Source organism: Oryctolagus cuniculus, chromosome 9, assembly GCF_964237555.1.
Source record: "Oryctolagus cuniculus chromosome 9, mOryCun1.1, whole genome shotgun sequence".
NCBI classification, from domain to species: domain Eukaryota; kingdom Metazoa; phylum Chordata; class Mammalia; order Lagomorpha; family Leporidae; genus Oryctolagus; species Oryctolagus cuniculus.
The window spans coordinates 43085612-43112699 of NC_091440.1; the positions used below are offsets into that span (position 1 = coordinate 43085612).

At 37.1% G+C, this 27088-nt stretch overlaps 1 protein-coding gene across 1 annotated transcript in view; it reads left to right on the plus strand.

The window, feature by feature from the left end:
- Positions 1 to 26742, plus strand: part of KLHL1 (kelch like family member 1) — a 419379-nt gene extending 392637 nt beyond the window's left edge. Inside the window, exons 10-11 of the mRNA XM_002712985.5 lie at positions 9329 to 9500; positions 19041 to 26742. Coding sequence (XP_002713031.1) covers positions 9329 to 9500; positions 19041 to 19100 — 232 coding nt within the window. The 3' untranslated portion in view covers positions 19101 to 26742. The remainder of the gene's footprint in view (positions 1 to 9328; positions 9501 to 19040) is intronic.
- Positions 26743 to 27088: the final 346 nt, after the last annotated feature.

The following is a 27088-nucleotide window of genomic DNA, read 5'->3' on the forward strand; positions in this document are numbered from 1 at the left end:
GTTCACCACATTTTCTCTTTCTCATTCTCTGGTCGACTGAAATCAGTAAATACAGGTGTTATAGTGAGACCTGTGTTAGGAGACCAATAAATTATTTGTACTTTATACAGATATGCATACAATCTTATTTAAAAATACTAATAGACTTACAACTCATTCATAGTTTCCTTTGCTAAATTATTTTGAAAACAAAAAAGGAAGATGAATAAGATGAGGTTCTTTTACCTTGAATAAATGCTGCTAATGAAGTGATATTTCATCCAAATATTCTCATAACTTTACAGTATAATATATTGAAATGTTGTTTGTGAGACAAGGCACAAATAACTCAGCCTGAGAATACATTCATGAGGCAAAAATTAGATTGAAATAAACATAGCTATGTTAAATTATACAAGTGCAGAGGATATGAGCAGTTTAAGTAATGCAGGAGCACACAGTTTTATCATGATTCTTATCCAAATTCATACTACTTGTCAGATTAATAGCAGTTTTGTACTTTCTGTAACATTTTATATCAATGTCTTACATGTGAATTGTTGATAAATAAAGATATATAATGGTGCATCTCTTTTCTACATATAATATTAGCAGTGTTCTTAGTATATAATGATATGCAAGCAGATCATTAGAAATAGCAAGAGTAATATAGAGAGCTACATTTTGTAAATGAGTAGGTGGGTAGAAGAAATTGTATATCACAATGATGTTTTATGGAAGTGCCAATGTATTATGTAGTGGTGATGTTAAGCACAGTTATATAAACCTATAACAATTTTTTCTCAGTCAGGCTGTTTGGCACAAAGTATATTGGCATCTCAAATAAGAGTAGCTAAGAAAGGCAGAGGTGAGTGAGAATAAAAAGTGTATGGAACAAATAAAAATTAATTTTGTGACCAAGCCTCACTCTTGTGAGATCATATTGGCTGAAGAACTCAGTGTCCAAAATGTGCAGTAAGTTCAAGGAGAATTTAGGCCTACAACATGCAATTCATTAGACAAAGAGCTTGTACCCATCTGTTGGTTTTGCATGTATTTTTGCATTGTGCTGTACAGAGCTTACTATATATTAGGAGAAAGATGTGTAGAAATAAATGATTAGAGCTCTAAAATAAGAAGTAAGCGTGGACGTCTAGGCACAACAGATTAATCACTGCTAGGACACCAGCCTCACATATCGGAATGCCTTGTTCCAGTCTACATTGTATCCCATCCATTTTTGTACCAATGTGCATCCTGTGGGGCAATAGATATTGGTTCAAGTACTTGTTTCCCTGCTACTCATGTGGGAGTCCCAGATAAAGTTCCTGGCTCCTGATTTTGGCCTGGGGCAGCCTTGGCAGTTGCAGACATTTGGAGAATGAACCAGCGAAAGGAAGAGATCCTTCTTTCTCTGTCTGTATGGCTGTCTCTCTCTCAGTTCCTCTGTTGGCTAACAGTAGATTAAGACTACATTTGGGCCAGAGCTGTAGCGTAGCAGGTAAAGCTGCCACCTGCAGTGCCAGCATCTCATAAGGGCACCTGTTTGAGTCCATGCTGCTCCTCTTCTGATCCAGTTCTCTGCTATGGACTGGGAAAGCAGTTGAAGGTGGCCCAAGTCCTTAGGTCCTGCACCCACGTGGGAGACCTGGAAGAATCCTGGCTTCATATTGGGGCAGCTCCAGCCGTTGTGGCAATCTAGGGAGTGAACCAGCAGTTGGAAGACCCCTCTCTGTCTCTGCCTCTGCCTCTCTATAACTCTGCCTTTGAAATAAATAAAATAAAATCTTAAAAAAAAAAAAAAGACTTCATTTACCCTCACATCTACATCCCAGTTATGAAGTCAGGTTAGACAGAGGGGGTCAAGATAGTAGGAACCTCCTAACACAGTCTTTGCTATTTCTGCTTCTACTTCCTCCAATTGACACTCCTTAAAATTGTCAGAGGGATCTTGTGATAACGCAGATTTGACCTGGAAGAACAATGGAGGCTTATTATGGTACCAATTATCAATATCCTAATTTAAAATATTTTACACCATTTTTCCCAGTAAACTTGATTTCATGTGCTGTAATGAGAAAGATCACTTCTCCACTCTACATTCATGAACTTGCATCATTTAACATGAAGCACATAATCAACATGAAAGCCAGAAACACTGAGTATTGTCAAGAAGCTTCTATTTCTGTCACTGTGATTACTGACCTCTTCGTATTCTGCCATGAAACTGAAAAAAAAAAATCGACAATCAATTCAAAACTCTCTCACCTTCTGTGACCCTAAATAACAGGACTGCTGTAGCTGAATCAGAACAGGAAACACACCCTCATGTAATGTGTGGGAGATCTTATGTTAAGCAATACATGCATATTCCCCTCAAAGAATGAACCAGATATTGAGACTGAGTTTGAAGCTAAGAAATCCTGCATTAGGAAAGGAAAATAAAAAAAAAAGAAGGAAGGAAAGGGAAGGGGAGCCGAGGGGTGGGGAGGGAAGGAGGAGAAAGGAGGGAAGAAGGGGAGGGGAGGAGAGGGGAGGGGAGTTCAAACACAAGCTGCTGCAAAGCTAAACTTACTACAATTTAACAAAAGATAAATAAATAACAGAGCTCATTGGTCAATCATTCAAATTATGTTCATAGATGCTTCATGGGGCAGTACATCTTGAAATAGTCTCAAGAAGCTATGGAAGTCATGTAGCCTGACTTCTTTTAGCTGCCGTTTGGGAAGCCAGTGTGTAGTTCACTCACTTTTTGTAGGTGACACTGCTGCCGTGGATCCTTGGATAAGGAGAAACAGGGGCATCAACAGCATCAGAGCTTACTGATTACAATTGAGACTGAATCATATCTAGGACCTCTCTTTCTAGGTTCATAGACACAGACAAGCCATGAAGATCTGTGATACTGCAAAGACTATGTCCATACAAGAAGTTCATAAGAAATGACCCTGAAATCCTGTTAATGAATACCCATAAGTAATGAATATACATGAAAATATGTGAATAATTATGTTTATAAAAACATTAGAGTTATTCAGTTTTTAAAAATTTTTATTAGAATTTTTTACACGTCTATTACATACTAATGCTTCAGTGTCAAAGAACTTTCTTTTAAAATCTAATGAAACCTTGCTGATGTTGCTTTCATTTGCAGGACAAATTTTGTAGCTTTCTCATTTTTAACCAGCACTATTATCATTCATCATTCCTCAAATCACAATTATTTTGTTAATAATAATTTAAATATACTTTGCGTAAGTCATTTAATTAATATCATTCTTATTCATTCTCACAGCACAGATATCATTTTTTGTTTTCTTGCTTGTTTTCTTATTTGTTTTTCAGGCAAACATAACTGGCTATAAATGACTCCTATATTGCTGAATTTTCTATGTGAGTATTGCTTGTAAAGATTTCAGAAAACAGGCAATCTCAATTATATTTGTTACCAAAGTAATATTTTCCTATAAATATTTTATGATCAATTTTTATCCTTAACATATGGAAATAACAATTATGGTTGAAAGTTAGTATTCCTCAAACAATTCAATAGGAATTTTCAAAGAGAAACTAAGTTTTGTTCTTGACTAACAGCAAGTTTTCATTTTATAGCCAATTTTAGCCACTACACAGTGGCAATGCTCTTGCCTGAGGGCTATTCACTTTAATAGAGTCTGTGATACAGAGCTCACTCTGACCAGGAAGGCCAAAGTGAGATGTAGAAAAGGCAGACAGCCTACACGCAAAATGCCACCAATGCCAGCACTCCCTCTGCCTCCTTTTTAAAAATAAACTAGCTATCAGAGGAAAAAAGAAAAAAAAAAAAACAATGCTTAGAATTAAATTTTGTCAAAATGTGACCTAACAATGATGGAGTTCGCTGGTGGTAATTGTGTGAAAACTGCTTATACAACTGTAGGCCCTCTTCTAAGCTAAAAGCAGATATTTATTTCATCTTTGGGATAATAACATTATATCCCCAGGCTGAGGTGAATACACAGAGTTCCTAGATACAGAAAAACTGATGCGGTATCATTAACATTAGAATAAGAATTTTGAATTTGTGTGATCACTTTCTGTGTATCTGGGGTCTTCAACAGAAGGTTGAAGACATGAGTATTGTTTTGGTTTGGTTTCACTGGTCATATAAATTTAAATGCTGTCAATCATTGCCAGATGTTAATTGAAATAGTGTTATTACAAATTTAAAATATGTAACCTAGGAGCTGGCACTGTGACATAAATAGTAAATCCGCAGCCTGCAGTGCCACTGTCCCATAATGGCGGTGGTTAGAGTCCCGGCTGCTCTACTTCTGATCCAGCTCTCTGCTATGGCCTGGGAAAGCAGTGCAAGATGGCCCGCCCCAGTCCTTGAGCCCCTGCACCCGCATGGGAGGCCTGGAAGAAGCTCTTGACTCCTGGCTTTGGGTCCAGCCATTGCAGTCATTTGTGGAGTGAACCAGCAGATGGAAGACCTCTCTCTCTCTCTCTCTCTCTCTCTCTCTCTCTCTGTCTCTTCCTCCCTGTTACTCTGCCTTTCAAATGAATAAACAAGTCTTAAAAAAAAAAAAAAAGGTCACCTACTGCTGAAAACAGGTACATCTAATTCAATTTTATTTTCTAGAAAAATATATTTAAATTTTACAATTACTTCCAGGTAATTTTCTTATTTAAAAAAAGAATTATTGGCCGGCGCCACGGCTCACTAGGCTAATCCTCCACCTGCGGCGCCGGCACCCCAGATTCTAGTCCCAGTTTGGGCACCAGATTCTGTCCCGGTTGCTCCTCTTCCAGTCCATCTCTCTGCTGTGGCCTGGGAGGGCAGTGGAGGATGACCCAAGTGCTTGGGTCCTGCACCCGCATGGGAGACCAGGAGGAAGCACCTGGCTCCTGGCTTTGGATTGGCACAGTGTGACAGCCACAGCTCACTGGCCGTAGTGGCCATTTTTGGGGTGAATCAATGGGAAAGAAGACCTTTCTCTCTGTCTCTTTCTCTCTCTCACTGTACACTCTGCTTGTCAAAAAAAAAAAAAAAAAAAAAAGAGAAGAAGAAAAAAGATTTATTTCTTTACTTGAGAGGCAGAGTTACAGAAAGAGAAAGGGAGAGGCAGAAGAAGGTCTCCCATCTGCTGGTAAACTCCCCAAATGGCTGCAAGGGCCAGAGCTGGGCTGATCTGAAGCAGGAGCCCAAAGACTTTTGCCATCCTCTGCTGCTTTTCCAAGCCATCATCAGGGAGCTGGATTTGAAGTTGATCAGCTGAGACTTGAACTGGCACCCATTTGGGATGCTGGCACTGCAGGCAAATGCTTAACCTACAGCGCTAACCCCACAGATAATTTCGAAGTGAAAAAAATGGATATGTATTTACAAATGTAGATTAGTATTATTAAATGTTTAGCTAAATATAAGACATACTTGGGTTCTCTTCCTTTTCTGTGCAATATGAGTGTTTGAGAAATGTGTTGAACTTGTAATTTTCAAAATGTTATTTGTATTTTATTTGAAAGGAAGAAATAAAGAAAGAGAGTCAGGCAGAGATTTTTTATCCACTGGTTCACTACCACAAATGCCTGATTTGTGTGAATATTTGAGTTTCACACAAAGAGCTAAGTTCAAAATTCATTTATTATTGCTTAGAACACTATTAGTTGTTTTCTCCATGTTTCTGACTTTCTTGTGCATTTGCAAAATCATGAAGTCTGTTTTGCAGGCAGCATTTGAAAAATCAGAACTCTATGGAGTAGAATAATAATTAAATGGAAACCAAAATATGACTTCAGAAAAAAACATTTAGGTTAAAGTCATTGTGACAAAAGTCACAGTGGATTTCATTTAAGAATGAATAAAATGTAAAGAACATTGACTTTCCCTGAAATTAAAATGTTTTAGATATTCTTTCTTTTAAATTGATTTCTACCAAAAGTTTCCTGACATACAAAAAGTCAACAGTCTCTTCTAACCTCATTACACAGCTTCAACAGCCATCACCAGTTCATCATTCTTGTATCCATATTCAGTTCTTTCTTTTTCCCTCAGGCATTTTAAAGAAATTCTCAAACAGAATTTTAACGGAAACATTTCTGAATTCTAAAAACAAGTGAACAAACAAAAATGATCTGGATTTCATGTTTTTAACATTACCACAATGCTATTATCCCACTAATAGAAACTTCAGCAATTCCTTTTTAAAATGTAGTGCCTAGCATATATTAAAATTTCCAAAATGTCTCAAACATCTTTTAACTGTTGGTCCATATGAAGTAAGATCGAAATAAGTTCTACTCTACTCTATTGTTTCTCATTCTCATTTTATTTAGAATGGTTAACTTCTTCCCATTTATTTATTTGCTCATGACACATTTACTCATTGGCATTTTCAAAAATTTTAATTTTCAAAAATTAAGCCATTATCTTGTATAAGATGCTGCATTCTGGACTTTAGTATTTGCTTTCTTGTGGTATCCTTTTCTTTCTCCTTTTAAAGTTCATTTTAAAAGTATCTTCATATATTTCAACATGTTTATGGAAAAGGTTTAACAATCTTTCTTAAAGGAGATGTTGTAGCACAGATAGTGTGTGTATGTGCATTTGTGTGCCTGTTCCTGTATTTGATGCTTTGAATGTATTTGCTACAGCATGCAAAAGTAGATTCTTGAGCTCTGAACTGTCAATGTTTCAAGGTCATCCTGGTTTTGCAGGCATTCAGTCAAGATCTCATTTCACATGTGTCATCTCAGCCATGTACAACCCCTCCAATCATGGTGTGCAAATGCATATAACATCCTGGGTAATGTGAATGTTCTCTATGAAATATAAATTCCAGAGGTTATGTAAACAACCTTCTTCATTTTCAATACTTGATAGTGTTGTCGCTATTTAGTCATTTGTTTTAGGAATCTGTAGGTTGAAAACTTCAAGTAGTGAAAAAGGTTTGGCTCAGCTAAACAAACTAAGACTGTATTTACTGTTTTTGTGAGAAAATACATTATTCCAGTCTTACATTGTATTTATTGTACAGAATTCTTAATGGCTGTTCTGTTCTGGTATCTGAATTGCAATTATAGGAACAAGGCAAAGGGGTGGTTTTTTCATTCTTGACTGAAATAAAGCGCATTTACTAGTATAGTCTTCAGGTAATTGTCACTCAAAGTAGAAAATATCTTTATATAATACATGCTAACTACATATTTTTAAAAATTAAATTTTTGTTTAAATTCAGTAATAATTACATGGGCTCTCTGACTTCAATCTCTTGATTTACTAATTTCTCCGTCCTGGTGAGTTCTGAGTAATTCACTAAAACAAAGCTCTGTTTGCATTATAATTAGTATTTTTCCAAGTGTCAAAGATTACCCATTTTCTTCTTGAGTAAACACAGAACTCCTTATCTAGGGAATCAAACAATTCATAAGCTGATCACAACCTGGTTTTCCAAGCATACTGCTCCCACACACTTCTTGCCTTAGGCATTCTTACAGACCTGTTTCCTCAAAGATACTCATCGATTTTTAAAATATACTTTTTTTTTTCCATTTGGAGGAATCTGGAAAACATCATACTGAGTGAATTAAGCCAGTCCCAAAGGGACAAATATCATATGTTCTCCCTGATCAGTGACAACTAACCACGCACCAAAAAGGAAACCTGCTGAAGTGAAAAGGGCACTATGAGAAACAGTGACTTGATCAGCTCTTGTCCTGACTGTTGATGTACAATGTAATACTTTATCCATTTTAGTATTTTTTTTTTGTTCTAGTTAATACTATGGGTTGAACTCTGTAATTAACACACAATTATTCTTACATGTTTAAATTTAACTGAGAAGTGATCCCTGTTAAATGTAAGAGTGGGAATAAGAGAGGGAGGAGATGTACAGTTTGGGACATGCTCAATCGGACTTGCTGCAAATGGTGGAGTTAGAAATGTGCCAGGGGATTCCAATAAAATCCCATCAAGGTGGCATGTACCAATGCCATCTCACTAGTCCAAGTGATCAATTTCAGTTCACAATTGATCATACAGATAGGTCTAAGAGACAAAGGGATAACACAAACAAGACTAGTGTCTGCTAATACTAACTGATAGAATCAAAAAGGGAGAGAATGATCCAAAATGGGAAGTGGGATACACAGCATACTCATAGAATGGCAGATGTCCTAAACAGCACTCTGGCCTCAGAATCAGCCCTTAAGGCATTCAGATCTGGCTGAAGAGCCCATGAGAGTATTTCAGGCCTGGAAAGCCAAGACACTCTGGCAAAAACAACAACAACAACAACAACAACAACAAAAAATCTAAATGAAAGATATCTGCAAGTGAGAGCCCAGTGGAAAGAACAGGGCCATCAAAGAAGGAGGTACCTTTCTCTGAAGGGAGGAGAGAACTTCCACTTTGACTATGACCTTGTCTAAATAAGATTGAAGTCGGCAAACTTAAAAGGCTTTCATAGCCTTGGCAACTCATGACTAGAGCCTAGGGTGATTACTGATGCCCTAAACAAGAGTGTCAAATTGTTAAGTCAACAACAGGAGTCACCGTGTACTTACTTCTCATGTGGGATCTCTGTCCTTAATGTGTTGTCCAATGTTAATTAATGCTATAACTAGTACTGAAGCAGTATTTTACACTTTGTGTTTCTATGTGGGTGCAAACTGATGTAATCTTTACTTAATATATATTAAATCGATCTTCTGTATATAAAGATAATTGAAAATGAATCTTGATGTGAATGGAATGGTAGAGGGAGCAGGAGATGGGAGGGGTGCGAGTGGGAGGGAAGTTATGGGGGGGAAGCCATTGTAATCCATAAACTGTACTTTGGAAATTTATATTTACTAAATAAAAGTTTAAAAAAATATATATGTATATATATATATATATATATATGGCATATTTCTTTTCACTTTACTTTCTAGCAAATTTAAGCTTGACTTTCAGAACTGGTTTGAAGGAGACACCAGCTAAGGATCTTACTATGATTCTCCTGGATTATTAATCATTCCTTCTGCTTGATGACCATAGCACTTTGCATATATTTGGTATGAAGGTGAATTTTCCTATAGAAATAAATATATAATATCTGACTTTCCTTATGGAAAGAGATCATGACATCTCCTTTTTTCAATGAATCTACCTCTATCTGAAGTGTAGGTATCTTTTGAAAAATACTTTAAAGTTTATGAAGTCAGACAGCATGGGTATTTGCTCAAGAATACCTGTTCAATGATTGAGTTTTTAGGAAAAGCTTTGTTTTGTTTTTCATCACATGCTTTTCAAAGATTAGCATTCATACAATGAAAGTCAAATGTTATTAGATTATGCTGTGTTCTGTTGTTATTTGAATTTTAGATATGATCCCAAAACAGACACCTGGACCATGGTAGCCCCATTGAGTATGCCTAGAGATGCTGTCGGGGTCTGTCTCCTTGGAGATAGACTGTATGCTGTTGGTGGCTATGATGGGCAGACATATCTCAACACTATGGAATCCTATGATCCACAAACCAATGAGTGGACACAGGTAAGGTTGTCATCAGCAAAATTTATTTCAAGTGTAACAATTTATCTCAAGTACTGTACCACTATGAATCCAACATGATTAATTTAGGGTAATGTGTTAAAATTTAGGATATGTGTAAAATACTCATTAAATTGTGATTCTGTACACCTTTCTCTTACACAAATGATATTTTCACAAAATATTTGTTAAAAGATGACATTCTGTTTCTGACTTTATTAAGTCATAACAAGTGACAGGAACTGAATTTGCATTATCTGAAGCAAAAAATAAAAGCTTAATAGATTGGTTCAAAAACTTGAGCTCTAAGGATATTTGATTTTAGAAATAACTGGTAAAAGAGGATGGGAGCCTATATAACTCAATCTTTCCTCTACTCATTTTTTACTTATATGTGTGGGTTAGGTCAACTTTGACCTACTACAGAGAGATTTTTTTTTTTCCTCCTGGTTGTGCTGCTGGAAACTAGAAGTAGTAATGTTCACAGTCATAAAGAGAAAGTAAAATTTTTTTGTTCCATTACAATTTAAAATATAAAAAGCAATGGCTCTGAATGGCATTTTATGTCAGTTTCTCACTCCTTGACAATCCATTTGTTCAGGAACATGGGGTAAAATAAGTGGCTTATCTTAGGTGCAGCGTTATCTCCTGATAGACACTGAAGCTGGAGACTTGGGATCATACTAGAATGAGGCAGCACTTAGCTAGAAGGTGTGTTGGGCTGGGTAAGTATGTCAGGGGGCTCAAAGAGAAGGCAGGACAATCTGATTGTAGTAGAAAATACCTTGTTAAAGCTACCATGACATTACTTAGAATAATGGTGAAAATAGGTAACTCTGACTTTTGATCCCACATTTGATTTCCCTTTCCTTTTCTTCTTTCCTCTCTTAATATTTCTAGTATTTTTCTTTTATTAGAAATATAAAAGTAGGGAATTATTTAAATAAATAAACAAATTTCAACAATGAGTGCATTGATGTTCTGAAGCCTTATTTAATTGAAGCAGAATAATATTTGCATCTTCTGTATACCTTAGTGGGTGGAAAGTTCTGATTTTGAGCACAGAAATTAACTAAAATCTCTCTGAGGAACTTGAACAGTCATTGAAGTAAATTTATTTTAAAAACACGTACTTTCAAATAGACACACCTTCCTGATTGTGCCGATTTTGATAGTATGTATTTGGCAACATTTAGATAGGCTGACTTTAGTAACACCAAATTCCTAAGGCCAGGCTAAGGTGCCTGCATTATGAATTTCCTTCTTCCCTAATGGAAAAGTCCTGAACTCAGCAAAAAAGATAACATTTTTGAGGACGATCAAATAAAGAGGAATAGAGGAAATAAAAGGGAAATACTGCAAGAAACAAGTCCTCTGATTTCTACATGTGACTTTAACTGTGAGAAAAGGAGCATTCCTTATCCAAAGGACAGCAAATATAAAATAAGTTAGTGATAATTGCCTTCAACATTATTTTACTTAAATTTTCAAGAATATATTTTTACTTCTTACCTTGATGGGTCCCTAGTGTTTTCAGAGACCACTGCATGGATAATCATTGTTGATTTGCTAAGGAAATGTGCTATTTTGCTGGTATGTTTTTAAATGTGCCATTATACAAATGAACATTAAATAAAGGAATTTTATGGGTATATAAATGATGTAGTATAATATCTTCATTATATATTTATAGTAAAAAAAACACTTTGCTTACCACATCTCTAAAATTGAAATCAAAGTTATATATGTAGTTATAATTGGTAGAACTCTCCTAAAGACCATTTTCTCTCATCTGTTTTATTGTATGTTTGGATCATATAATATCTTACAAACAACAAAGGAGTATTTAAAATGTTTTATAACCACTTGATTTTAGTACAATAAGCATTAATTGTAAAACTCTTGAATTACTTTGAGATTTTATGCTTATATCTTTTCATTATTTATATTTTTAACACTCTCAAGGGACTATAGCAGACCCACACAAAATCTCTTTTAAAACTTCCAAAGATTATAGATTACTAGAACTGTTTTCCATATTTATCAGAGAGATTCTATTACTTTCACTCAGTTTGCCCACTATGTGTATGAAACAGATTGGCTAGCCTATATACAATTGGCACCCACAACTATTGATGATTAGCATAAGTAAATTAAACTCTCCAAGAATATGTTTGTGGGAAACTTCCCCAAGTTAACTAATTGGAAATAATGGAAATAGATTAAATAGTAATGACAGATTTATGTCTTAATGTGTTTTACATAGCACACACACACACACACATGTATGAGCATGTGTATTTTAAATAAATTTTATATTATCATTTAACATTGAGCTTCTTTCTTGCATTGATTTCAAGTATATATATGTACTTCAAGATATAAAGAGAATTTTATCTAATTTTCCCTATCATGAATAAAATTACTGTTTTATCTGTTTTCTCCATATACTGTCATGATGCATTAGGCTTTAAAGAATCAGATAATATGCCATTTACTATCATATCTCCTAAGACTAGCCTTGTTGCCAGTATGCAATAGAAGATATGTGAATGTTTTTGCATAAATTAATTGAGAACTGTTGTTGCAACTAAGTCGGCTCTGTTGGCTTGGGCTTAGTTTAGTTTATTTGGATGTATAGGGAGTTGCATGGAATTCAGGTAATATATTTACTTTCTCAGTTGCTTTCTTCTAACTGGTTTTGAAGTCTGTCCTTTTAGGTTATCATACTAGTGAGGCTGAAGTTATAAAATTTAAATATAGAATAAAAATATAATATAAATATAAAAATAAAAATATATATTTATATAAATATAACTATTTATAAATATCACATATATACTAAATTATATTGGACTATGGTAAAAAAGACAAATCTCTTTTAAATGTTTAATAGACATTTATGTAGGAAATAGCAAATACTTAAAATGGCATGATACATTTTTGGTAAGGGAAATAGAGCTTAAGTGTATTGGGTAGAGAAATCTTCCTTCAAGAATTGATGTGCATAATAGGGCCTAAAAAAGGGGTAATAATTAACCAGATCAAAACATAGGGAATATGTTGTATTGAAGAAGAGCATTTGTAAGAGTTGAAGGAAGAGCATGTGACATTTAATTAGGCAGGAAATAGAGATGAGCAAAGAGTATTTAGGGAGATACATAGGTGGTTTTGTTTGCTTTTTTTTCTTTTAGTTTTTAACAGGTTTGATGTATTTCATGGGTATCCTTCTGAGACTAAAATTATGTTCCCTTTCTCTCTCCCTCCCTCTTCCTTTCCCCCTTCTATCCTTCACTTTTGAGATAACATATCTTTAATTTACATTGTTGTCGAGGGTTTAATGCTTTAATAAATAAGGAGTTCAACAAGAAAAAGCAAAAAGACCTTAGTTGAGTGGAAATATAGGCAAGGGCTATAGATAATAATCAAGTGGAAAAAATGACTATTTCACCCATACAGAGTCAATTGCAAAGCGATCACGGATCATTAAAACTATAGTAGTATCACATTCTTTTTTTTTTTTTTTTTTTTTTTTTGACAGGCAGAGTTAGACAGTGAGAGAGAAAGAAAGAAAGGTCTTCCTTCCATTGGTTCGCCCCCCAAATGACTGCTATGGCCGGCACACTGCACCAATCCTAAGCCAGGAGCCAGGTGCTTCCTCCTGGTCTCCCATGTGGGTACAGGGCCCAAGTACTTGGGTCATCCTCCACTGCCTTCCCAGGCCACAGCAGAGAGCTGGACTGGAGGAGGAGCAACCGGGACAGAATCGGCGCCCCAACAGGGACTAGAACCCGGAGTACCAGCATCACAGGCAGAGGATTAGCCTAGTGAGCCATGGTGCTGGCCCATTTTTTGAATTTTATTAATATAAAGAGAGCAAATTTCATGTATTTCGTAGATACAATTCTCAGAAGGTAACCATATTTGTCTTCATCTTTTACTCCCTCCCTCATTCCTCCCTCCTTCCTTCCTTTCTCTTTTTTCCCTGTAATTTTTTTAAAGATTCATTTACTTATTTGAAAGGCAGAGTTACAAAGCCAGAGAGAGAGAAAGAGAGAAAGAGAGAAAGAGAGAAAGAGAGGGGGGTGTGGGGGAAAGAGAGAGAGACAAACAGAAAGAGGTCTTCCATCTGCTGGTTCACTCTTTTTTTATTATTTAATAAATGCGAATTTACAAAGTGCAACTTTTGTATTGTTGTGGCTCCCCCCCCACCTCCCTCCCTCCCGCGACCCTCCCCTCCCCCACTCCCTCTCCCATCCTGCCCTTCATCGAGTTTCATTTTCAATTACCTTAAATGGCCAAAACAGCGGGAGCTGAACCAATCTGAAGCCAGGAGCCTGGAGCTTCTTCTAGGTCTCTGACATGGATGCAGAAGTCCAAGGACTTGGGCCATCTTCCGCTGCTTTCCAAGGCCATAGCAGAGAGCTGGATCAGAAGTAGAGCAGCCAGGACTTTAACCGGTACCCATATAGGATGCTGGCACTGCAGGCAGAGGTACCTTCTATGTCACAGCACTGGCCTCTCCCTTTAATTTTTGCAATAACATAATTTCATTTTACTTTACAATCAGAGGCTTAATGTACCACTAGCCATAATGTTGAACAAGCAAAAATTAAAAAGACACCGTTCCACAGGGGTATAGACAAAGGCTAAAAACAACAATCAAATCACAAGATGATCTTTATGATATAGGAGCAGGAACTATGTCAAAGAGTCTTGACTTTGAGAAAGAAGGGAAGGTAATGAAGAATTTTTTCAGCAGGCAAAGTGAACAATCAGAATTATATTCTAAGATTGCACTAGTGGTGGTGGTATAGCACAGTGAGCAGCATCTCCAGTTTGGGTTGAAGTCGTGACCATTCTGCTCCTGATCCAGCTTCTTGCTAATGCATCTAAGAGGCAGAAAGTGTTGACTCAGGTGCCTAGCCCCTGCCTCTCATGTTGGAGACTCAGATGCAGCTCTTGGCTCCTGATTTCTGCCCAATCCAGCTCTAGCTGTTGCAGGCATTTGGCGAGTGAACATGTAGGTGGAAGATCTCTCTCTCTCTCATGCTCTCACTTTTGCTCTCACACTTTGCATTTAATATAAGTAAAAACAAGTAAATACACATGTCATAAAATGATTGCACCTGTTAGAATGTGAAAAACAATTAGGGGAAAGCAATATTGGAGTGAGAGAATCTGTAAGGAGGGTATTTTAATTCTCTCAAAATAAAGTTGCACCTTGAACTAAGGAATGGACAGCATTAGACTGGTTGGAGAGCTCCTTGGAGGACTTCATGATGTTTCAGATGTAGGTTTTAGTGAAGAAAATGAAGCATCATGGATGGGCTATAGTGCCCTGTCTTCAGCAAAGGGGAAGAACGATATCATTCACAGACTTAGGAAATACCATATTCTTTTGAAGAAAAAAATAGAAGGGATTTATTTTCACACAAACTGATGCTCATCTACATGGATGAGATACGGATGCAGATGTGAGATAGATATAAAGTGGATCTACTCACTGTATGTGTGCAATTCATAGTACTTCTCAGTGTTGATTGCACATCTAAGGTGTGGGGAGCAATCCGGACTAGACTAAGTTACTCGAATTAAGACTTATTCTATGCATCTGCTCTCCCACAATATGGCGCTGGGAGAGAAGTAAACAGCTTCCGCACAGCTGCCTCCAGTTCAACCAATTAACTGTAGGACTTGCTCCTGATTGGAGAGCAGCGTACTCGGCGTGTGGGCAGCCGAGTTGGGATTGGCAGAGAAGGACTATAAAGGAGGAGAGAAACGGCATGCACCGGGAACATCTATGGGGAACATCTAAAGGGAACCCGTGCAGCCCCCGAGAGAACCGGCCGGCGGTGTGCCGCCCCCCTGCGGAAGTGGGGAATGCGGCCAGGGGGAACTGCCCTTCCACGGAGGTGGAAGGGATAGTAGCCAACCCGGGAAGAACCAGCAGCAAACCCGGGGAGGGCCGAGCAGACGAAAGAACAGCGCAGGGTCCTGTGTCGTTCCTCCACGAAGAGGGGGAGCGACATAATGGTGCCGTGACTCGGATAGGAAACCTGACTCGGATAGGAAACTTAGGAGGGAAGAAACGGGAAGAACTGGGAAATTACCGGAGAGAGAGATTAGCAAACAGCCTAGGGAAAAGCCGGACGAAAAAGGAGCCGGAAGAAGCTATTGAAAGCCTAGGCATAGACTTGGATACGGACTACGGGGGGAAGCTGGGAGAAATCTCTAAGGTCGAAAGCGAAAGTGAAAGCTAGAACAAACAGACTCGGACGCGGACTGTGGGGAGAGGCCAGGAGAAATGAGGGAGGAATATCGTTGGAGGAAAGTTTGGGGAAACATACCGGGTAGAGAAAAATGTTAGGGAAATTGAAGCCGCGGGGGGCAGGCCGAGGCGGAAACGAAAGCCACTTTGGGGTTCTCAAGTTAGCCCGGGAATAGGGGGCGAAAAGTTGAAACCAGAAGCTGAGACGTAAGCCAGATTGGGATCCGTCTGATTAGCCCGGGGAGCAAAGGACGGGAAGCCAAACCGTGGGGCGGAGACGTACGCTGGGTTGAATTCGCCAGGCTAGCCCGGGGAACTTAGATTGAATCCTAGTGGCGGAGACGCAAGCTACGCTGTGTTACTCGCGGAAGCCGCCGCGTGCAGAGAGAGCACGGGGCGTGAATAGATAGGGAACGCTGGCGTAGGCCGTGGTTCAGACGCGAAAGGGTTAAGCGTGGAGACCGCGGAGCGCGCAAAGCCGAGCCGCGCAAAGCCGGGAAGCTGCGCAGATGAGAGAGGCGCGCGGGCTGAAGCGGCGCAGAGCCGGGAACCCGCCGGCGGGGCGAGGTGCCGGAAAGCTGCGGGGATAAGAGAAACAGAAGTTTAGAAGTAAAAGAGAAATAGGAATGTTGGCAGACAGAAGTAAAATGGGAGAAATAGAAATGCCCGGAGATAGAGAAATAGAGAAAAATAAGGCCTCCCCTCAACATGCCAATTAGGAGGCTTGGATTCGGTCTGCCTGATTTAAGGCGGTAAGCGCCAGCAAAGCTCGACCAGAGTATGAGCTGCAGGTCACCGAAGATAGGCACAAACCAACACTAATAAGTCTCCCCCACAATACGGCAATGAGAAGGCTTGGATTCGGTTTGCCTGATAGGTTTTGTAAACACCTGCAGGCAGTTCTAGCAGAGCAGAGTATGCGCTGCAGGGCACCGAACACAGGCACGCATCAGCGCCTAAAAACCTCCTCACAACATGGCGAAGAGAGGACCCGGATTCGGTTTGCCTGATGGATAGGACTTGTAAGAGCCTGTGGCAACTCTAGTGTGTGCCGCGGGACACCGAAGACAGGCGCGTATCAACGCCAAAAATAAAAAGAAAGGGGGATCTGTGGGGAGCAATCCGGACTAGACTAAGTTACTCGAATTAAGACTTATTCTATGCATCTGCTCTCCCACAATATGGCGCTGGGAGAGAAGTAAACAGCTTCCGCACAGCTGCCTCCAGTTCAACCAATTAACTGTAGGACTTGCTCCTGATTGGAGAGCAGCGTACTCGGCGTGTGGGCAGCCGAGTTGGGATTGGCAGAGAAGGACTATAAAGGAGGAGAGAAACGGCATGCACCGGGAACATCTATGGGGAACATCTAAAGGGAACCCGTGCAGCCCCCGAGAGAACCGGCCGGCGGTGTGCCGCCCCCCTGCGGAAGTGGGGAATGCGGCCAGGGGGAACTGCCCTTCCACGGAGGTGGAAGGGATAGTAGCCAACCCGGGAAGAACCAGCAGCAAACCCGGGGAGGGCCGAGCAGACGAAAGAACAGCGCAGGGTCCTGTGTCGTTCCTCCACGAAGAGGGGGAGCGACATAAGGGCCTTTAGAAAACTTCTCAAAAATATGATGATACTGTACTCATCCTATTCCTATTAAATGATAAGAATTATACTCATATATTTTGTAAAAGCTTCTCAGATGAATCAGCTGTGAAATGATACTTGAAAATCACTAAACAATAAAAGAAATACAATGGAAAGAACATGTGTTTTGGAGTCAGATACACACAGTTTGTAATACTTTGATTTTGTGAGATTTCCATATTTTATTTGGATATTCCATTCATTCATCTATCAAATGAAGATAACTATACATGATGCAGTTATGAAGATAACTGTGGCAACTTGACAATATTCTTACCAGAAATTAAACTACCAATATAACAGTATATTTACAGGTGACATTTTATCTTTCACTTCATGCAATTATTTAATGAGGAGTGCAAGATATATTAAATTAACTTTTATACATAATCTATTAAATGAAAGGAATAAAATAAATATTATATCAGATTTATTTTTTCCTGCAGCAGGATAATTGGTAACCATAAATACATTTTAAGGGAACTGGTATGGAGTAGCATTGAAGGGTAGTGGGTTAAGTTGCCTTTTACAATGCCCACATCCCATATAGGAGTTCAGTGGAGTACCAACACTTCCATTTCCCATACAGCTTCTTTCTGATACATTTGGAAGTCCACAGGTAATGGATCAAGGACTTGAGCCCCTGCCACCACATTAGAGATGCACATGGAGTACTTTGATCTGGTCCAGGCATTTGGGGAGTGAACCAAGAGACAAAACTCCTCCCCTCCCTGGGTGTCATTCTGCATTTTAAGATGAAAATGGATATAAATATATATATATACACATATAATTTTATGTATATATTAAAAGAAAAAAAAGAACTAGTAGATAATGGAAGTAACTTTCCTATTTGGAGAATGTTCTTTCTCAATCAATAAGATAATATGTGATCTGAGGGTATTTTGTTCTTAACTATTTTATTTCTTATATTTTTCTTTCTTTTTAGTAAAAAAAAATACTCTCATAATTTCTAAACTACCTTGATATCTTTATAAAGCCCTAATGAGAATTGATATCAAAAATAATTATTATAATTATTTAAAGATTTATTTATTTATTTATCTCAAAAGCAGAGTCATAGGGAAGGAGAGACACAGAGAGAGTAAGACAGCCGCAAATGGCCAGGGCTGAACCAGTGCAAAACCAGGAGCTAGGAGCTTCTTCCACATCTCCCACATAAGTGTGAGGGCCCAAGTACTTGGGCCACCATCTGCTGCTTTCCCAGGTACATTAGCAGGGAGCTGAATCAGAAGTGGAGAAGCTGATGATCACATGGATTACAGGCATTGCAGGAGACGGCTTTACCCACTACACCACAATGTTAGCCCCCAGAATGAATCTTTCTTACAAAATTTTGTATAGCAAATTCATTTTACTGAAAATAACTAAATATTTTATTACTGTTTTAAGAATTCAATAGTGATTGCAGAGTTTGAATTTCAATATATAAACCATTGCTTTTTTAATGTCATTATCAAAATTTCCATTTTATTGTACTCGTTCTGGCTAAAATGAGAAAATATCAGCACTTTTTTTTCAAGATTTTCATGTATATGAACCTTTTAAACATTATAATTAGCATATTTTTGTGTGACAGTAAAAATTTTTCCTAAATTTTGTGTCTTTTTTTTTAACAGATGGCTTCCTTGAATATTGGGAGAGCAGGTGCCTGTGTGGTGGTCATCAAGCAGCCGTGACTTATTTTGATTTTATTTGGATGTATTTCATTTGCTGGAGTGGTTATTTTTATATCACATGGTAAGAATGAGGACTTCATGAGATGAAGACACTTCAGGAACAAGGATTTACGTAGATTTACCTACTGACATCTAAAGAGGTAGAGAATCACAGAATTATTGGAAAAAAGAAAACATGAAGCAAATACAAGAGTAATGTGTGGCCATACGTGAGTTAGTTCAAGAATGGTTGTTGATAATTTGCTTTATATTGTAGCATACAATAACTAGAGGTACCAAAGGCTTCCTTTTTTTTTAGCAGTTGAAAGGGAAAAACATTATTTGTGACATCAGTAATTTCATGACTCCAACTCATTCAAATGTTCTGTAATCTATGGCAATATACAACAGGTTGCCAAGAGTAGAAAACATGATATTTCATCTGACAGAATCTGATTAGCTTACTATTTTCCTAATCAGATATGGTCACAGGAGGAAGCTCACTGATTTTATTAAAACAAACCTGCTTCCTCTTTATTTTCCTAAGCTTTGAGAACAATTAGAGAAACGGATTCACGCTTTTCTCTTGCATTCAGAAAACAAGCTGTCCTGCTAATCAAAGCTGTATATTTCATCAGAGATGATGGTTGAATTTTATTGTACCCATATTAACATCTGAAACTGGCAGACAAAAAGGACTATTTTTGTTAGGCTTGCCACATTGCTTTGTGTTTGAACACACTGAGCCAAAGAATCAGAACTATTATGGGCATTTGCCTTATGTTGAGTTCAGTGTAAGCATGGAAGCTAGCTATTCTGAATGTTAATAAATATTCATTGCATGTTGAAGTTCTTTAAATTTTTGTTATTAAACAGACTTAGAATTTCGAGGGAGAAATATATGCTCCATTAAATTGGAGTGCTTAGGATTATTGCTAGAGGGAAAACAGAATTCAGTTTCTCATTACCCATGTTTTAAGTTGTTACGTTGATATGTATATTAGTTTAAGCTAAATGTTTGTAATTGTTTAAAGCATAAAGTGGAAACATTACATAATATTCTTAGTAAATAATAGATCTTTGTAAATTTTGAAAATAGTTAATAAATGTTAGAACATTTGCTTTTATCAGCGTATTTTTCTTCAATAAACTTTAATCTATATCAAAGTCAAAAATGCACAGAGTATTGAAGAGACAGGCAATTTCTCTGCCCTTGCTTTTCCAAAATAAAGAAACATATGTTCCCATCAGAACATAAGTGTGTTTTATCCTAAGCACAATGCCATGTCAAAACAAAATGCAATTTGCAATTTTTCTCTATAGTTGTTCGGTTGAGACAGCATTAGTCCCTACAAAACACATCACAAGAGATTCCTAGGAATTGTGCAAGGGCTAGGAAAGGCAAGTACACTCCTCTTTTGGAGTTGAATCAATGTAAACCATGAAAGTAAGTTTTTTGTTGAATGGCAAAAAAATGTTGGAAACTTAACAGGTGTGGAAATATTAAAAAGTGTTTTTTCCTCAAGGAAATGTTAGGAAATCTAAAGTTCCCTAAAATGTCCTTTGTGGTCATATTTATTAGATACAATTTCTTAAAAAAATGTCATTGTAGTCAGATGTTAAGGAAGTGTCACAGATTACTTTGAAGTTGTGATTAAACATTGTATAATACTCAGTCAACAATCAACTATTTCTAATTGTACAGTTCAATTGTGTTAAGTGTTTACATGTTGTTATGTAACCACTCTCCAGGATGCTTTAATTTTAAAAAACCCTGACTCTGTACCTATTATAACTCCTCATCTTCTTCTCCCACCAGCCCTGGCAACCAACAATGTTGTCCTGTTTCTGTGAATTTGACTACTCTAGACACCTCATGTAACTGGAATACCATAGTATTTGTCTTTTTGTGATCGATCATTATTAATATTTCAAGGATTATCTGTGTTGTAGCATGTCTCATAATATCCTTCCTTTTAAAAGGAATTGAATATTTATACTACATTTTGTTTATCTACTCCTCTGTCCATGGGCAATGAATTGCTTGTACATCTTAACTTTTGTGAATAATGCTGTTCTGAATAATGAATACAAATATCGCTGCAAGAACCTACTTTCAGTTCTTTTGGGTTATGTTCAGAAGTGGAATTGCTAAATCATATAACAACTTTTAAAAATTTATATTTCTTTATATGAGGAGACAGAAAGACACATACACACACACTCACAAATGGGAGGGGGGGGGAGAAAGAGAGAGAGAGAAAGACAAAGAGAAAGAGAAAGAGAACTGCCATCCACTGGTTCACTCTCAATATACTCACAAAGGCAGGGATTGGGCCTGGCTCAGTCTCAGGGTTGGAAACTCAATTCAGGTCTCCCGTTTGCGTGATGGGGAACCAACTATTTGAACCATTACTGCTGTATTCCAGGATATGCATTATCAGGAAGCTGGAGTCAGAAGGCGGAGACTAAACTCAAACCCAGACACTCTAACAGTTGATGCAGGCTTCCTAACCCATGTCTTCACCATTAGACAAAATAGTTCCTCCCCACCTAGGATTATTTTTTGAGAAATCTTCATTAATGTTTTGCATAGTTCCTGCACCATTTTACATTACCACCAACTGGATTCCTATTACTCTACAGTCTCACAAACACTTATTTTCAGCTTTTTTATGTTTGCTGGTGTTTTAGATAGTGGCCATCGGATAGGTCTAAGTAGTAGTTATTTGTGACTTTGATTTGCATTTCCCTTTTTATTAGTAATTTTGAACATATTTTCTTATACTTTCTGGCCATTTCTATATCATCTTTGGAGAAACATTTATGCAAGTATTTTGTACATTTTTAAACTGGTTTATTGAGTTTTGCTGCTAAATTGTAAAAATTATTTTTATATATGATTCACACTCATATTTTCTCTTGCTCTGTAGGTTACCTGTTCATTCTATTGGAAAACATTTGACCATTTAAATGAGCAATTACTTACCAATGATCAACAAAGTAATATAATTTGCTTAATTTTCAATAAATACTTTTATTTATTATTTATTTTTAAAGATTTATTTTTATTTCAAAGGCAAAGTTACAGAGAGGCAGAGGCAGAGAGAGAGTGAAAGAGAGAGAGGTCTTCTATCCACTGGTTATTCCCCAGATGGCTGCAATGGCCTGATCTGAGCCTATCTGAAGTCAGGAGCGAAGAGCTTCTTCCAGGTCTTCTATGAGGGTGCAGGGGCCAAGGACCTGGGCCATCTTCTACTGCTTTCCCAGGCCACAGCAGAGAGCTGGATCAGAAGTGGAGTGGCTGGGACTCCAGCCCATACAGGATGTTGGTACTGTAGGTGGTAGCTTTACCTACTACACCATAGTGCCAGCCCCATACATTTAAGTTTTTATTTCACAAACAAAATTTTGGTAATGAAAAACCTAATTAATCTGATTGTTTTATATTTTATATTCTGAAAATAAAAATTGGTCATCAGAACTGGCTTATTAAAATGTATTAAAATGCTAAATATGATGAATATATTTTAAAACAAAACATAAAACTGTTAAAACTTTTAGGTCCTACAATTTGAATTTCTTTTTAAAGGAACTGTTGGAGTATTTTATTGGGGATATTAATATTAATTAGAGTTTTAAAATGAAAATTGTGTTATCACCACATACTCATTATTAATACAAGTGTAGTTTAGAATTTACATATTTCAAAGCCTGTATTAATGAGAAAAAGCTTTTCCTAGCTTCAATGTTACTATGAAAAAAATTGCCCTTTTTTAACAACTTTTTAAAGAAATTTTACTCTGTGATTTTTAACCTATACTTAAGTATTGTTTTATAATTGGCTAATAAAAAGACATTTGATCTAGTTAACTGTTAACAGTACAAACTATTACCCCTTTAAAAAAGAAAAAAAGAAGGCAGGCCCTTGTGGCATAGTGGATGAAGTCACAGCCCATGATGCTAGCATTCCATTTGGGTGATGGTTAATGTCTTTACTGCTCCACTTCCAATGCATCTCCTTGCTAATGGCTTGGGAAAAGCAGAAGAAGATGGCTTGAGTGCTTGAGTCCCTGCAACTGACACAGGAGACACAGATGAAGCTTTGGCTCCTGACTTCTTTGGCTGGCCCAACTTTGGCTGTTGTGGCCATCTGGGGAGTGAACCAGCAGATGGAAGATCTCTCTCCTCTTGTCTCTGTAACTCTGACTTTCAAATAAATAAATCTTAATTAAAAAGGTGGGTGGCCAGGCATTTAATTACTGATTAAGACACCCTCATCCCATTTCATTGCGCCTGAATTTGCCTCCTAGCTTTGTTCTTGATTGTAGCAATTTCCCAAATCATGAAGCAGGTGATGTTTCAAGTTGCTGGGTCCCTGCTACCCACATGGGAGACCTGGTTCAAGTTCCTGGCTCCTGACTTCAGCCTGGCCCCAGTCCTGGTTGCTGCCATTTGGAGAGTGAACGAGTAGACAGATGACCTCTTTTTGTTTTTCACTTAAAAAAAGAGAGAGAGAGAGAGACAGAGAGAAACCAGGACAAAATAAAAATTCTCTTAAGTGAAATTAAATTAGTCACATTTATTTAAAAATCCAGATGAAACAGTGAGTTTAGATTTTTAGATTTTAGGTTAATTATAATTTTTCATAAACAGATAACAAATTTATTTCATACCATACAAAGCATGTATTCAAACTAAAATATTTATATTCTTGATTAGGAGATTTCAACACATCAAATGCTACCAAGTAGCTATGATTTTTTTTAAACTTTTATTTAATGAATATAAATTTCCAAAGTACAGCTTATGGATTAAATGGCTTCCCCCCCATACCGTCCCTCCCACCCGCAACCCTCCCCTTTCCCACTCCCTCTCCCCTTCCATTCACATCAAGATTCATTTTTGATTCTCTTAATATACAGAAGATCAGTTTAGTATACATTAAGTAAAGATTTCAACAGTTTGCTCCCACACAGAAACATAAAGTGAAAAATAATAGATGATTTTTTTAAATGATGATGAAATCAGATCAGACCTATTGTCATGTTTAATCCCAGCAAGTAGCCATGATTAAGCTCACTTTACTTTTAGTCCATTAATTATAATTTAGAAGATGTTGACTTCTTCTAGTTACTTCTGATATCCTTTGCTTACACTCTTGTGCACTCCCTTCATAATGGGTAATTTTTCCTGACCACATGGTTTCTTCAACACTCAGAACACACAGATAATATTAGCAAACTGGAATGGAAAGCTGAATTTTGAAACATTAAATAATGGAGGAGGCAAAATGGTCCTTTTCTATAATCCAGCAAAGTTGGATAAAGTTTTGTAGTAGCCGTATTCAAAAGTTGATTCATAAATAAATCATAATTTTAATAAATATTTTTTCTGAGAAGGAATTATCCATAAATTTTCTGTATTCAATGGATTCTATATACAGATGATTTTTTAAAAGATTTATTTATTTATTTGAAAGTCAGAGTTACACAGAGGAAAGGCAGAGAGAGAGAGAGAGAGAGAGAGAGAGAGGTCTTCCATCCAATGGTTCACTCCTCAATTGGCCACAACGGCCCGAGCTGCATCCATCTGAAGCCAGGAGCCAGGAGCTTCTTCCAGGTCTCCCACACGGGGGTATGAGCCTAAGGCCTTGGGCTATCTTCTACTGCTTTCCCAGGCCCTAGCAGAGCTGTATTGGAAGCAGAGCAGCCAGGTCTCAAACTGGCACCATATGGGATACCGGCACTTCAGGCCAGAGCGTTAACCAGCTGCACCACAGTGCTGGCCTCTGTACAAATGATATTAACCCACTACTGCTTATATAGCATAAAGGAAGTTATACCCAATTTATCAGACAGAGACAATAAAGAGCAGTTTGGAGAATGAGCTCAGAGACTATACCAAGTATTTTTCTAAGACAATAAACTAAATCAAATTTTAACTATTAACTATCAACTTCTTCCATAAAATAACAATTTTTAAACTAGTAAGATGTATCATTGTCAGAATTTTTTTCATGGTATATATAGAGGAATTACAACTAAGTTATGATACTGATACAGTAATAATGACATTTTTCTGACTCCTGTCTGTCTTTCATGAATTATCTCAGTTTTAAATTCAGGAATGTGTCTTATCTATAATGAGAATTAATATGACACTGTTTTTTCACTCCTTTCTCTGACTCTCAGGCATTGTTTGACCCATATTCAAATGAAGAATGTATATCCTTTGAAATCAGATCCTAGATTACTGAGAGTTACTGCATGTGCCAAACTACATTAACATTTTGTAAAAGAATGGGGCAAAACAAAATATTTTTTAATATCAATGCACATGAAAAATCCTTTCCCCATTCCTGATTGTTCAAAATGCTAATATATACAATGCCTTGTGGACAGTTTGAGCAGTTTTCCAATGTTTCATGAGGATAACATCAATTTTCTATTATACAGCATTATAAATATAGAATGGGAAAGCTATTCTGTGTTAACCTTAGAATATGGAGTAAGAGTTATATGTATGAACATGCTTCCTCCCACAGTAAATTTCTGATTCTTCTGCATGCACCTGTGTTATTTGTAAAAATAGATGCAGAAAAAATATCTAGCTTCTTAACTATTCTGATGACTCTATTCTAAACAAAAAGGTCTTATTTTATTCATACATGTAAGAAAAATATTCTAAAATGAACACTCCATATTTGCCCACTTAAGAGAAGTTATGCTTCTTCTCTCTACTTACCTTCTAGAGATCAAAGAATGCAGAACTGTTTTTTGATGCAGAAAATATAATTTCATTATCGTGAAGTAGTTATTGATAGATAAGTCCTAACATACATGAGGACAATTGATAACTATTTTTAAAAGACAATTCATGGTAGACTTTCTCTTTATTTGTATGGACTAAATATTACTCCTACACACACATTTGATTCCTTCAATCACTGTACATATACTTTTAATGAGATTACCGTGGAGACCAAAGCAACACTTTGGCACATGTATTTTAAAGGGTTTTAAGGTTTACCATAAGTTCAGCATTACTTCATCAAATGACAGTTCACTGTGCAGAGTATATAGAATAATTATACTTTAAGGATTACTGTGAATTTTTCAAATAATATTTATTTTCTGCCTTGGCTATCACAAAAATTTCCTCTGAAGTTAGGTTCTGCTATACCATTTTTATGGGCAAAATGTTGGTGTTATTGCAAACTGTACACTGAAGTCCTAACTGCCATTATTACTGTGTTTACTAATGGGGGTTCTAAGGAAGGAATTATGATTAAATGACTTCACAATGAATGATCCTGGACCTGATCATGTTAGTATCCATTTAAGGAAAGACTACGGAAAGCTCATTTCATTTGCTCTTGCCCTTCATGTCACATGTTCAGAGGAAAGACCAAATGAGGACAAGGTGGGCATTTCCAAGCCAGAAAGAGAGCTTACATGGGAAAAAATCAATGCTGCAGGACCTTGATCTGGGATTTCTAGCCTCTGGACTCTAAGAAATAAAGTTCTGTTGTAAAGGTCACCCAGCCTGTGGTATTTTATCCTGTCAACTCTAGAATACTTCTATAATCATCAAATGTTCAGGACATAACAATATTTATTGTATATGAAATTAAAGCTTCAGTTCCTGGTTTGACCACCTTGATGTTTTGTCTTCATTATTTCTTTTTTTTAACTTTTATTTAATAAATATTAATTTCCAAAGTACAACTTTTGGATTATAGTGGCTTTTTCCCCCATAACATCCCTCTGACTCGCAACCATCCCATCTCCCACTCTCACTCTGATCCCATTCTTCATCAAGATTCATTTTCAATTATCTTTATATGCAGAAGATCAACTTAGTATATACTATGTAAAGATTTCAACATTTTGAACCTACACAGAAACATAAAGAATAAGGTATTGTTTGAGCACTAGTTATACTGTTAATTCATATAGTACAACACATTAAGGACAGAGATCCTACATGGGGAGAAAGTGCACAGT